Source organism: Lissotriton vulgaris, unplaced genomic scaffold (assembly GCF_964263255.1).
Source record: "Lissotriton vulgaris unplaced genomic scaffold, aLisVul1.2 SCAFFOLD_788, whole genome shotgun sequence".
Lineage (NCBI taxonomy): Eukaryota > Metazoa > Chordata > Amphibia > Caudata > Salamandridae > Lissotriton > Lissotriton vulgaris.
Genome location: NW_028243221.1, coordinates 160,209 through 174,199, shown reverse-complemented (window position 1 = coordinate 174,199; position 13,991 = coordinate 160,209). Strand labels below are relative to the sequence as shown.

General features: G+C 50.7%; 1 protein-coding gene across 1 annotated transcript in view; it reads right to left on the bottom strand.

Moving 5' to 3' along the window:
• The window catches only part of TOMM40L (translocase of outer mitochondrial membrane 40 like), a 537,771-nt gene that overhangs the window by 363,572 nt on the left and 160,208 nt on the right, over nt 1–13,991 (bottom strand). The window contains exon 3 of the mRNA XM_086948535.1: nt 9,065–9,157. Within this exon, the coding sequence (XP_086804661.1) occupies nt 9,065–9,157 (93 nt within the window). The remainder of the gene's footprint in view (nt 1–9,064; nt 9,158–13,991) is intronic.

The following is a 13,991-nucleotide window of genomic DNA, read 5'->3' as shown; positions in this document are numbered from 1 at the left end:
TTTTTCTTCCATGAATATTTTTTTATAGCCTAATCTAGATTGAGCATAATTCTTTTAATCCAGAGGATCATAGTTAGATCTCCACTGACGTTCTTTTCTTTGACAAATCTGTTTTTGTAGCCTAAGCTTTTCTGTGAACCACGTCTCTGAAGGGGTTTTACGCCGATTTGGCTTTTAACGGTGCTCGTGATTCTGCTGCTGCTCTAATCAAGGAGGAACAAATGTCAGTTAGTAGATTAACATTCGAGTTGACAATGGATTTAGTGTTGGAAAGAAATGCTTGAAATTCGAGAGATTCCATTTCATTCCAGGTGCGACTACTGGCAGCAGGGGAAAAATTGTTGCCTGGATTGTGGGAGTGGAGTACTAACCTTAAACATAACCGCCTTGTGGTCTGACCACAATACTGGTAAGGCCTCTGTAACTTCCAGTAGAGAATTACTTGTAAAAATGCCATTGAGTCGGTGACCTGCTGCATGAGTGGAATGCCTAACCATGTGCTTTAACTCAAAAGTAGCCAGTGTATCAATTAGAGAAGCAGTATCACAATCATCAACTTTAGATCAATAGGTCTTTAAATGTGTAGCATTTGCTGAGTTCAAGCTGAAAAGAAAGCGTTTCGCGTTCTATGGCTCCGCCTGCTAGATAGCCTAAAACTGGCATGTTGTATCAATAAACAATCGCCAGCTACCCCCGCCTTTCTAACCTATGGGCTCTGAGAATGGGATAGCCCGCTGAAAGTGCTTTGAACAGCTCCGGTCCGGATGATGGATCCACCCAGGTCTCAGCAACGAAAATAATATCCAGATTATGCGAGCCTACTAGCTCCACAAACTCAAACTTATGCTTCACCAATGAGCGCATGTTGATAATCGCACAGCTAAAGGAGTCATAGGTGATTGCTTGCGAAGGTCCCAGGATTATACAATGGTGCAGTTACTATTCTCAACTGCTGTATTGCAGTCCATGAGATCCTCTCAAGAATATTTCAGTATGGGTAACAATCCTGATGAGAAAAGGGCAGGGGTTGTGGTGCTAGGCGTGTTCCAGACGGGCGCAGTCGGCTTGCCTTAGGCACGCCTTTAGCGCTTCCGCTGTCCGCATCCATGTGATGGAAAAAACCCGCTGAGTGAGAGGGCTTGGCCCAACAGGGCATGGCTGAGCTCCGAGGAACGAGATCGAAAAAATAGGTGGGTGAAACAAAATAGTCAAACCTGTGTCCAACAACCCCATAACCCTTTAGCAGGCTCCCTGCTGAAGGATCATTCTGGCAAATTAAAATGGGCTAAAAAAAACAATGAAAAAACAAATGCATAAAATCATTAATATAGGGTACAGACCATCTACAAGATGGTGCCCAAACCTAGAAGGAGCCAGGCAACTCCCAAAAAATGGCACAAATGTGATGTGGGCAGTGTCCGTCAAAGAGTCAGAGTATTAAGCTTTGCTATGAAAGCGGTGGGGACGCGCTAGCATCTGATTTAAATAGCCCGCTGAGTGGAGGGGGGGCTTGACTGAGCTCCGAGGAGCGAAATCGAGAAAACAGGTGGGTGAAACAAAAAAGTCAAACTGGGGTCCAGCAACTCCATAACCCTTTAGCAGGCTCCGCTGCTGAAGGATCATTCTGGCAAATTAAAATGAGCTCAAACAACTGCGAGAAAGCAGTGCATAAAGTCAATGAAAAAGGTTTTAACCCCTCTACAAGATGGCGTCCAAACATAGTAGGAGCCATGCATCTCCAAAAATGGCAAAATGTGCCCACAAGGAACTAAATTTGGGCTGCATCCATCAAAGAGTAATGCAAATGCTACTTACCAGTATGCATCTGTTCTTGGCATGTAGGGCTGCTGACATTCATATCTGTGCATAGATCGCCGCCTAGTGTTGGGTCCGGATGATTGCACATTGTTGTCCTGGAAGAGTCTTCGAAGTATCACGAGATAGGTGGCTCCTCCCCTGGACTACAGTGCGCATGGGCATCGCCTCCATCCCCAGATTGTTTTTAGCCATTGGCAGAGATGGAGTGAAGTATGTGAGTGATGACCATGCTATGAGCATATAAATATACATATGAATGAATACTGCAGCTGCTACAGGCGCCGGGGAGGAGGGTGGGCGATATGAATGTCAGCAGCCCTACATGCCAAGAACAGATGCATACTGGTAAGTAGCATTTGCAGTTCGAGGCATGTGGGCTGCTGAATTCATATCTGTGCATAGAATACATAGCAGTCCCTCCATTAACGGCGGCTGCCCGTGCCAGCTGCAGCAGTCTGAAAAAGTGTTTTGAGAACAGCCTGACCAACAGCTGCCTGCTGTTTGGAATGCACGTCTACACAGTAGTGTTTAGTGAAAGTATGTGTGGTAGACCATGTGGCTGCTCTACAGATATCTTCAAAGGGAATGTTACCTAGGAAAGCCATAGAGGCCCCTAACTTCCTGGTGGAATGGGCCCTCGGTGGGATAGTGAGAGTGCGCTTAGCTTTAGCGTAACAGATCTGAATGCATTTCACGATCCACCTAGCGATCCCAGCTTTGGAGATAGCGTTTCCCTTGTGGTGTGTGGCAAAAGCAACAAAAAGCTGCTTGGTTTTGCGAAAATCTTTTGTCCTGTCTACATAGTACATCAAGGCTCTCTTAACATCAAGGGTGTGGAGCATCCGCTCCGCCAGCGTCTCTGGGTTTTGGAAAAACACCGGCAACTCAATTGTCTGGTTTAAATGGAATTGAGAGACAACCTTGGGTAAGAATTTAGGGTTAGTGCGGAGCACAACCCTGTTAGCATGTACTTGGAAGAAAGGTTCTTGGATGGTGAGCGCCTGCAGCTCGCTAACCCTCCGTAGCGATGTAATTGCTACTAAGAAAGCGACCTTCCAAGTCAGAAACTGAAGCTCACAATAGTGCAGTGGCTCAAAGGGAGGACCCATCAGTCTAGTAAGAACCACATTGAGGTTCCACTCTGGAGCTGGTGGGGTCCTTGGCGGAATGACTCTCTTGAGTCCTTCCAGAAAAGCCTTGATAGCAGGAACTCTAAAAAGTGACAGGTGTTGCCTGTTTTGAAGGTATGCTGCCATAGCAGACAGGTGAATGCGGATGGAAGAGTACGCCAAATTGCATTGATACAGGTGGAACAGGTAACAAATGATGTTCTGAATGGAAGCATCTAGCGGGTTAATATTGTGGTTAACACAGTAAATGACAAACCTTTTCCATTTGGCCGCATAACAAGCTCTAGTAGTGGGCTTCCTTGCCTCCCGAATGATGTTCATGCAATCGGGGGGAAGATTGAGGTAGCCAAACTCTAGGACTTCAGGAGCCAGATCGCCAGGTTGAGCTGTTGCGGATCTGGGTGCTGAATGTCGCCATGGCTCTGCGTCAGAAGGCTGGGAGTGAGATGAAGCCTTTGATGCGGTACCACGGACAGTTCTAGAAACGTGGTGTACCATGGTTGGCGAGCCCACGTCGGAGCAACCAGGATGAGAGTCATCGAGTGCTGCCTGAGCTTGCGTGCCACCAGCGGTATCAGAGGTGCTGGGGGAAAAGCGTACGCAAATCTGCCTGACCAGTTCATCCACATCGCATTGCCCTGTGATTGCGGGTGTGGGAATCTGGCGGCGAAGCTTTGGCATTTTGCGTTCTCCTTTGTGGCGAACAGGTCTATCTCTGGATGACCCCACCTTTGGAAGTACGGTTGGAGTACTGATGGATGTATCTCCCACTCATGCATTTGATGGCTGTGCCTGCTGAGCAGGTCCGCCATCTGGTTGTCCTTGCCCGGGAGATGCTCCGCCATGAGGAAGATGTTCCTCTGAATGGCCCACTTTCACATGCTCTGAGCCAGATGAGACAGCTGCGGAGAGTGAGTGCCTCCCTGCTTCTGAATGTAGTACATGGCTGTCATGTTGTCCGTCCGGATCAACACGACCTTGTTGCATAGATGTACTTTGAACGCCTTTAAGGCCATGAAGATTGCCATCAGTTCCAACACATTGATGTGCATCTTCCTTTGCTGTAGTGTCCATAGTCCCTGCACCGTGTAGTGGAGGACATGCGCTCCCCATCCCTGGAGAGAAGCGTCCGTTGTCAGGATAATCTGCGGCACAGGCTCCTGGAATGGTCGGCCCTTGCAAAGGTTTTGTGGATTCCACCAATGCAGAGAGTTGTATGCCCGACCGCTCACCAACACTAGGTCTGTCAGTTGCCCATGAGCCTGAGTCCACTGACGTGCCAGGCACTCCTGAAGCGGACGCATATGTAGCCTCGCGTGCGGGACAATGGAGATGCAGGAGGCCATCATGCCTATCAACTGCATGAACACCTTCGCTGGAAGCGAGTGTTGAGGTCTGAATCGTTGGATCAGCGTTTGGATACTGGCGATTCTCACTGAATTTGGCTGCGCAGTGGCTGCCAGAGTGTTTATTGTCGCGCCCAGATACTGTCGTACATGGGCGGGCTGGAGATGGGATTTCGGGTAGTTCAGAGAGAATCCCAGATCGTGCAGGAGATGAATGGTGCGGGACACGTGGTCGACGCACTGTTGTTCTGTTTTTGCTTGAATGAGCCAGTCGTCCAGGTAAGGGTAGACGTGGACGTTCTGGCGTCGCAGGTGCGCCGCCACAGTCGCCAGGCACTTCGTAAAGACCCTTGGCGCTGTGGTGACTCCGAACGGCAGAACCCTGAACTGGTAGTGCTGGTTTTGTATCGTGAACCTGAGATACTTCCTGTGGGAAGGATGCAGGGGGATGTGAAAGTATGCGTCTTTCAGATCCAACGTAGCCAGGAAGTCTCCCTGTTGAAGCAGAGGGAGCACCTGCTGCAGCGTGAGCATATGGAAATGCTCCGAGAGAATGTACCAGTTGAGGGGCCTGAGGTCCAGGATGGGCCGCAGGGAACCGTCCTTTTTGGGGATTAGAAAGTACAGAGAGTAAACCCCGGTACCCCTTTCCTGCAGTGGGACGAGCTCTATTGCGCCTTTTTGCAGCATGACCTGAACTTCCTGCTGCAACAAGAGCAAGTGCTCGCCGGACATAGGACGGCTTCTTGGAGGTATGTTCGGTGGAGTGGAGGTAAGTTCTAGACAGTAACCATACTGGATAAGAGACTTGACCCACCTGTCCGTGGTGATGGATCTCCACGCGGGCAGGAACTGCTGGAGTCTCCCCCCGACCAGTGTTGTGTGGTCGGGGGGCAGTGACAAGGCGTCACTGCTTGTTGGCAGCGGTAGACCTGGAGCTGTTGTTTCCACGTCCCCTGCCTTTGATGTTGTTGCCTCTGTAGCCACCTCTACCCTTGTTGGTGTAGGAGGTTTGGGTATTGCCTTTGTAGTACTGAGTGGATTGCGATGCCTGACCCCTTGAGGTGCCTCTGGTATTGGAGCGGCGAAAGGAGCCACCCCGAAACTGCTGAGATTGAAGGGCCCCCATAGACTTAGCCGTGTCTGTATCTTTTTTCATTTTCTCAAGCGTCGCATCCACCTCAGGGCCGAACAAATGGTCAGGATTAACCGTCTGGTTCAGTATGGTCGTTTGTATATCAGGTTTAAACCCTGAAATCCTAAGCCATGCATGCCTTCTGAGCAACACACTAGTGTTGATCGCCCTGGATGCCGTATCAGCCACATCTAGCGCACATTTTATGGAAGCATTAGTGATGAGCTTTCCCTCTTGAATTAACATCTCCCCTGCCTCCTTGTACTGGTCAGGCAAGTGTTGCAGTAGTGCCTCTAGGGTGTCATAATGAGCCCTATCGTAGCGTGCGAGTAGGGCCTGAGTGTTTGAGATGCGAGAATGTTAGCTGCCTGTGCAGCAATCCGCTTCCCTGAGGCCTCAAATATTTTCGACTCTTTGTCTGGGGGAGGAGCGTCACCAGTTGTCTGTGAGTTCGCCCTCTTGCGAGCGTTGGAAACGACCAAAGAGTCCAGTGGCAAGTGTCCCTTGATATATGTTGGATCCGAGGGCGCTGCCTTATATTTTTTATCAATGCGTGGATTGATAACACGTGCCCGAGTGGGCTCCTTGAAGACCTCCTGCGCGTGCTTGAGCACTCCCTTGAGCATTGGCAGAGTTTTGATTGACTTTTCGGCCACAGAGAAAGTGTCAAACAAAAAGTCTACATCCACCGGATCGGAGTGCAGCTCGACATCGTGGTTAGCTGCAGCTCTCTCGATTAGCGCGTTGAAGGCAGCAGAGTCCTCCGTCGGCGAAGTTTTTGGCGCAAAGAGATGTGGTTCCTGACCCGACTGCGGGTCCTCGGGGTCGCCTCCGGCAGACCAAGGTTCATGTTCCTCCTCCGGATCCGAGTACGCCGGATAGTTGTACTCGACCTCTTCCTCGTCGTCATCCCCCGCGGTAGATCGAGTTGGGGAACGCGGCAGGTCACTTGGGGGTGCCGGCGCCGGAGGCGCTGAAGCACCCGCAGAGTCCCTTTTATTCTTTAGAGGAATGCGAAAGTGCTCCAGCACCGGCTCCGTAGTGATCTTTCTCTTGAGGAGGGACAGTTTCCCAGTGTTGGCGTCGATGATGACTTCACGACGTTCTTCCTCCGCGAGTGGTTGGAGCCGAGGTTTAGCCACCACCGGAGACGCCTTGGGCGTCGACACCTCCTTCGAGGGCACCCCAGCCACCTGCTTCGGAGCGAAGGCCTTCGGCGTCGACTTTGGCGGAAGGGTGAAGCGGATAGGCGTGTGCGCCTTGGACGGCTTCTGCGCGGGCTTCGACACTCCAGCCTCAGGGTCTGGAAGCTCCGCGGCTTTTCGAATCCGTTGCAGGGACTCCTGGACCTTCTTCGAGAGGGCTGGAGAGGGAGCGACCGTATCGCTTGATTTCCCTGATTTGGGAGTTGTGTCGGCGAGAGGCAGTGTCTTCGGAGTCGACGCGGAACCCTCCTTGGCTCCGGCGGCCGGGGCCGGGGAAGCCTGAGCTTTGGGATCGCCTTGACGCTTCTTTGAAGCCTTCTTCGGGTCGTCGACCGCGACCATCTTCGGCGCCGACGCAGCCGCGTCGGACGACTTTGCCTTCGGCACCGACCCAGATGCCTTCGGGTCGGCCATCTTGGCTGGACTGTCCATGTCGGCCATTTTGGTTTTCTTAGGTTTTGACGCCTCTAGAGCCTTCTGTACGGCTTTCACTTTCGGTTTCGAAGCCGGAGCTGTTGAACCCGAAGGCTCCACTTTCGTTTTTGAAAAAGTGAGTGGCACCTCCAAAATGTCCGTGGCCGGGCTCGTAGGCGGGGCTGCTGGACTTGTAACAGGGTCTTGGGTAAGGCCCGAAGGCGATCCCTCAACCTGGGCAGCAGGAAGGGGTTCGACCCCTGAGTCAGTCCGGGGGTGCTCGTCCTCAGAGCTATCCCCCACGGTGGCAAAGGCCGTATCGTCGTCCCCTACCTTGTCGTCGGCTTCTTCAAACTCCTCGTCCCCTGCGTCGTAGGCCTCCCCCTCGGACGCAGGGCCAGAGTCCGAAACCTGCTGGACATCGTCATCTCCGACGTCTTCCTCGAAGATGTTGTCCGGCGGGGGCGCAGACAGTTTGGCCTGGAGTCTCGCAGCCCGACGAATCTTGAGGGTCTTCTTGCACCGGAACTTCGAGCAGGCCATGCACCTGGCCTCGTTGTGGTCCGGCGACAGACAGGTGTTGCACACAGGGTGCACGTCGAGGTGCGAGTACTTCGCGTTGCAGACCGGGCACCGTTTAAACGGAGTCCGTTCCATGGCTGGAGCGTCGAGTGGGCCCGTCCGCGCCGAGAGCACGCGGAAGGGCAGCGAGAGTTCGGAGCTGGAGGAAACAGTAAACCCGAACGAAAACGATACCGGCGCCAAGCCTAAAGACCTTTTGGTCTCGAGTAAAGTGAGTTAACAACTATCGGTTCCGACAGAGGGAACCGACACACATCCGAACCCAATGGCGGAAAAAAACAATCTGGGGATGGAGGCGATGCCCATGCGCACTGTAGTCCAGGGGAGGAGCCACCTATCTCGTGATACTTCGAAGACTCTTCCAGGACAACAATGTGCAATCATCCGGACCCAACACTAGGCGGCGATCTATGCACAGATATGAATTCAGCAGTCCACATGCCTCGAACTAGAGTATTAAGCTGTGCTATGAAAGTCACAAGGATACAAGAGGCCTCAATACGCCCGCTCCACATATTACGCCAAATACCGATATCAAGCCTATAATTATCAATTTCAAACAAACTCTCTTTGTCTTGAATACAGAATGGATTTACCATCTCATTTATAGGAAAAATGAGGAATATTTATCTCATCATTTAGAAGGATCACCCTGCAACTTGAGGAATTAGTGGGATGTTTTTATCTATAATCACAGTTAGATTCCTCACTTTGGTGTGATGGGTTATGGGGTTAGCCTAGCTCTTTTGGGCAAATGGAATATCATCATTTGCTATAGGCGTATTACTCATGTTTTTATGTGTTTAGCTTAAAGTGATTGGTTAGCATTCAGTGGTCAACAGACAGCAAGCAATGGTGAATTGCCCAGGTGCTAGGAGCAGATGACCTTAAGTTTTAATACAATTTATGTGTCATCTAAAACTAAGACATACTGAGTACTGATAGTGTGCTCTAATAAACTAAACGTACATTCATCAGAATCCAGAATAAATCCAATACATTTTACTACGCAATAATAGGTATAAATAAAGAAAAGTAATTAGCTGTTGCAAATAAAACACAGTCATTCATCTATCTTATTAGTAGTGAGGGACCCGTCCTCAGTTCTGCCTTTAGTACCAGGCCTGGAGATCTGTCTGCTGTTTAACAAAAATGACCAGTCTTTGCTCTATAGAGCACAGCACTTGCCAATAAAACAAGTGATTTCAGATAACTATTATTCTACATGCTACTAATACTTAGGGTAACCAGTTCTTACACGCGGATAGTATTTCAATCAGCATCAGCCCCTAAGTAAATAACAGATTATTTTTCTGTGTCAAACGTTTTTCATTGGTATCTGCACCAACAGAATAGGCCAATGTTTTCAATACCAAGGAAAACTTTAAAGTTACCTTGGGCACTTCTAATAACTTCTTGCTATAAGTGCCATACCTCTGTTGAGTTCAGCTGTTGCTCTCCTACGTACGAAGCCTTCATGTGATAGTTTGAATGACTAATGGTACTCATATGGATTGTGTGGCTCACCTATAGAGACAAAAGGAAAACATCATCTTTACATACATGAATTATTAATTAACAAATTAATCAATTCTTAAATGAATTATTGAACAGCATTATTAATGTGCTTGATCACCCAGGGCATCATGATGCTGATATTGAGAAGCTTGGTTTGCACAGCAGGTAGAAAACTAAGGGCCCGATGTAGGTAGGGCTTTACCGATCGGTATCGGCCGAAAATACCGATTTTTGGCCCTTACCGATCGCTAAACAGCCATCGAGATGTAGGGAAGCAAAAACAGAACGAATCGGATAGAAAACCGATTCGGAATGTGTACCGAATGGGAAAGAATCCGATACGTACATACCGAAAATCGGATATGTAACGAATCGGAAAAACACCGATTCGGTTACAAAGACCGAATCGGTCCATGTACCGATTCGTTAGTGACACCGAATCGGAAAATCACCGATTCGGTCCCACTACCGATTCGTTAGTGACACCGATTCGGAAAATCACCGATTCGGTCCCACTACCGATTCGTTAGTGACACCGATTCGGAAAATCACCGATTCGGTCCCACTACCGAATCGTTAGTGACACCGATTCGGAAAATCACCGATTCGGTCCATGTACCGAATCGGAAAAAATACCGATTCGGACATGCTCCGAATCGGAAAACATGCCGATTCGTATGATTCTCCGATCGGGAAATTCCCCGATTCCGACAGTTGGGGAGATGTAGGGAGGCACAGAAACACCGAAATCGGCTCAAAATCGGTAGAATTCACTCGGTATTTACCATGGATTGCAATCAGGTGGTAACCAACTCCAACCCACATAAACAGTCCCAAAATGCATTGCAACTTGCAGGATGGCAGCTTTCTATGTCATTGCGAGGCGGCTACGGCTACAGCAGGAAGGACTGAGGGAATGGCTAAGAAATGAACAGGTCTACAGACAGAGGATAACCCTGTTCATGCTCACTGAGGCTGAGATCCTACAGAGATACAGGCTGGACTCTGACACCATACTTGAGCTCATCAGGGACCTTAAGCCATACTTGGACCACCACACCCCAAGGGCACACGCCATCCCTGCCCACGTCCAGGTGCTATGCAGCCTACACCTGGTAGCGTCTGGCAGCTATCAAAGTGGAGTAGCAGCAGCAGGAGGGGTGAGCCAGAGCAGCCTGTCAAGGTTCTTCCACATATTCCTTGACGCCATGATAGACAGGATGGACCAATACATCTCATTCCCTGCAACCCACGCAGAACTGCTACAAACCAAAGCGGACTTCTACCAGATGGCACACTTTCCCCAAGTCATCGGTTGCATAGATGGCACGCATATTCCGATTTGCCCACCAGCGGACACCGAATACATATACCGCAATCGGAAATCGACACACACCATCAACGTGCAGGTGATCTGCAATGCCAAGTACACCATCACAGACCTGGTAGCAAAATTTCCAGGGAGTACCCATGACTCCTATATATTCCAACAGAGCGGCATATATGCACGGCTGATGGCTGGCGATTTTGGAGAAGGATACCTCCTAGGTGAGCCACATCATCAGACCCCCATAACACATAGTAGGTAGGTGCAATACATGTATGCATGTGTCTAATGTGACCCCTTTCTCTTCCAGGCGACAGTGCATATGCCCTCCGCTCATTCATACTCACCCCCTACCTCAACCCCTCCACACCCAGCCAAAGGAGGTATAACCGTGCCCACATACGCACCAGGAATGTTGTTGAACGGACCTTTGGCATCTGGAAAAGTAGATTCAGATGCCTGCACAAGAGTGGAGGTGCAAGGCAGTATACCCCCATCACCTGCTGCAAGATCATAGCTGTATGTGCAATGTTACACAACCTTGCGGTCAAGAAGGGCACTGAGGTGGAGTTGTCTGACTACGAGGACTATGACGACGACGAAGCTGTGCCACTGACACAGCCAGCTGGGGTGTGTACGCCATGTGATGGCAGATACAGACGTGAGGAGATCACTGAGAACTATTTCTGACTGAGTACAGATGCAAAGACAGCTAAATGTTGCTTGGAAAATAAACTTTTTAATAGTGATGCACCACAGTTACATCACTGAAGTGCATAAAAAAATGGAGTCTGTCAAAACAAATAAAGTCCAGGGTTCTGGTATGATCATCCCCCCTTGCCAGCCTATTTTTTGGCCCGCTTTCCAGACCCACTGGGGTGTCCCTCGGCCCCCTCCGAATGGCCAGCAGCATCAGCGGAGCGCCTGGTGCTCCTCCTTGGCTCTGATGCAGCGCTGGCCGGGCTGCTGCGGCTGCTGCTGTCACCAGCATCACCCAGGTCCAGGGCAGGATTGGAGGCGGCGTTCGATATTAACATGGCCTCCATGGCCGTGGTGATCCTGGCCATCCCCCTGGTCAGCTCAGCAGTATGCTGACTCTGCACCGACTCCTGATTTGCGCTACGCTGGCACAGCTGTGCAGTCGCCGCTGCAAGGCGGGCCATGGCCCGGTTGAGCACCCGGGCATCCCTCCTGCGCGCAACCTCATGCTCCTCCTGCCTGGCAGAGGAGTGGGTGATGGCAGTGGTCAGCCTGCCCAACCCTGCTGCCACCTCCTTGTTGCTGTCCACAACAGCCTGGAACCCCTTCACCAACTCCCCCATCTGCAGGTTGTGCTGCAGGAGCTGGCGTTGGCAGGCCATGGTGGATCTGGCCTGTTGGCGCTGGATTTTGACCATCTGGCCCTCCAGGCCCAGGAACACACTGCCCTCCCGTGCTGGTGCAGCAGTGGTGGTGGTGGTGGTGGTGGTGGTGGCACGGCGTCTGGCACTGCTGCCTCCGGCCTGCTGAGTGGGCTGGGGTGCCACTGGTGGTGGTGTGGTGCTGGCCGGTCCCGGAGCCCCTGCTCCCAGGACAGGTAGGACGGGTGGCAAGGCCACGGTTGTGGCAGGAGCTGTTGTCGGCGGAATGGTCTGCCTTGTTGGGGAGTTGCATGGTGAAAATTGCAAGGGGGGTGAGCTGGGCAGTACTGGGGAGTGCACTGCCTGGAAATCAATCACCAGGACTCCCTCCATTCCAAGCCCTGGGGTGTCTCCTTCCTCATCCTCTTCCTCCTCCTCCTGGCCAGGCTGGCTGGTGCTCGGCCCTGCCACTGCAGTATGTGATGTGGAAGCTCCCTCTGCTGCCACAGTGGTGCCGCCTGATGGTGCCCCTAGGTACAAAGAAGCATTTGTAAACTGAGTGCCGATGTATTACAGTCAGTACAATTATGGCATTCCACATGTCCTTGCATCTCCTTACACCGTGTCACACTGTTTCCTGTCTTGTGATTCTGCACTGACATATTTGGCTAACTTCTGCTGACTACATGTACCATGATGCTTGTCTCTTGTATGTTGGTGACAGTACAGTGCTGGTGTTTGCCTATGCATTGTGTCTAATGGGGAGGTGTCTGGTAGGGTGTGTCATGATGCGCATGCTTCTTACCTGTAGCTGTGGCCATCGCAGTGCTGTCCAGGGTCCCGATCCCTACAATGCTCTCCCTCTCGATGGTGCTGGAGACAATTTCCTCCAGCTCGGTGAGGGGTGGCGCCGGGTTCTTGCCTCCTCCGGTGTGTCCTGCCTGCCTTTGGAGGTCGGCCAGCTTCCTCTTGGTGAGGCTGCGGAGGTCATAGAACCTTTTCTTAAGTTCCTCAATGGACCTGGGGGTGACTCCAGCAGCATTGACCTTCTGGGCGATGTCTGCCCACAATCGCCTCTTGGTGCTGTCTGGCACGTTGAGGGACAGCTTGCCAAAGAGCTGGCGGTGCACCCTCACCACCTCCTCAACCAGCACCTGTAGTTCTGTGGTGGTGAATTTTGGCTTCCTCTTTTGGGAGGACTTCTGGCTTCCTGCCTGATCTGCCATATTCTCTTGCTCCTGCTCAGTCTGCAACCTCCTTCTCCCACTGCTGCTAACTGTGTGTTGGGCTCAGGCAGGCTTTCCAGAAACTTCTAGAAACTTCTTAATTGGCTGCACCTGCCAGGGTTGCCACTCCCTGTTTGGGTGGGGGAGGGGGAGCCACCTCATTGGCTGAATCGCCTATTGCCGAGTCTGCTTTTACCGATTCGGTAAAATCCGAATCGGTAAAATCCGATTCGGTATTATCCGATTCGGTAAAAGCCGAATCGGGTCATGCAATGCATTCCTATGGGCTTTTTCGCCATGGGTCTATGATTGCCGATTCGGTTTTTACCGAATCGGCTTTTACCGATTCGGTATTCGCCGAATCGGAAATATCCGATTCGGTGGTAGCCGATTCGGTATTTTCCGATTCGTTGTTGGCCGATTCGGTAATTTCCGATTCGGACCTAGCTGAATCGGAACGTACCGAATCTCATTACCGATGCCGACCGAATCGGTTTTCAGTCGGTATTTTTTTCCTACATCTCGTTTTCCGATTTCAGAATACCGATTCGGCCCGCCTCGGTATTTTGAAATCGGAAAATCCCGTTTACCTACATCGGGCCCTAAGACTCTGAGCTGACTGCTAGATTGTGAGAATCTGGGTGCATTATATGGTATGGCTGCTCAGCCTTCTCATGGAATACTCTCACAAAAAGTATCATGGGGACAGTCAGGCGCATTTACACAACCTTAAGCCCCACCCTGGGTAGCTATGGATTTGAGTGGCAAGGCTTGAACAAAGGAACAGTACCAAAAAAATAAATAAGGAAGCCAGCAACACAAAAGAAATATGACACCAATTCATAAAAATCTATTATATTTTTATTAATTTTTAGAGTACAAGAGGAGCAAAATCCACAAGAAGACTCCGAAGATACAGATTTTAAAAGTCTTAAAATCTCAATTTTTAA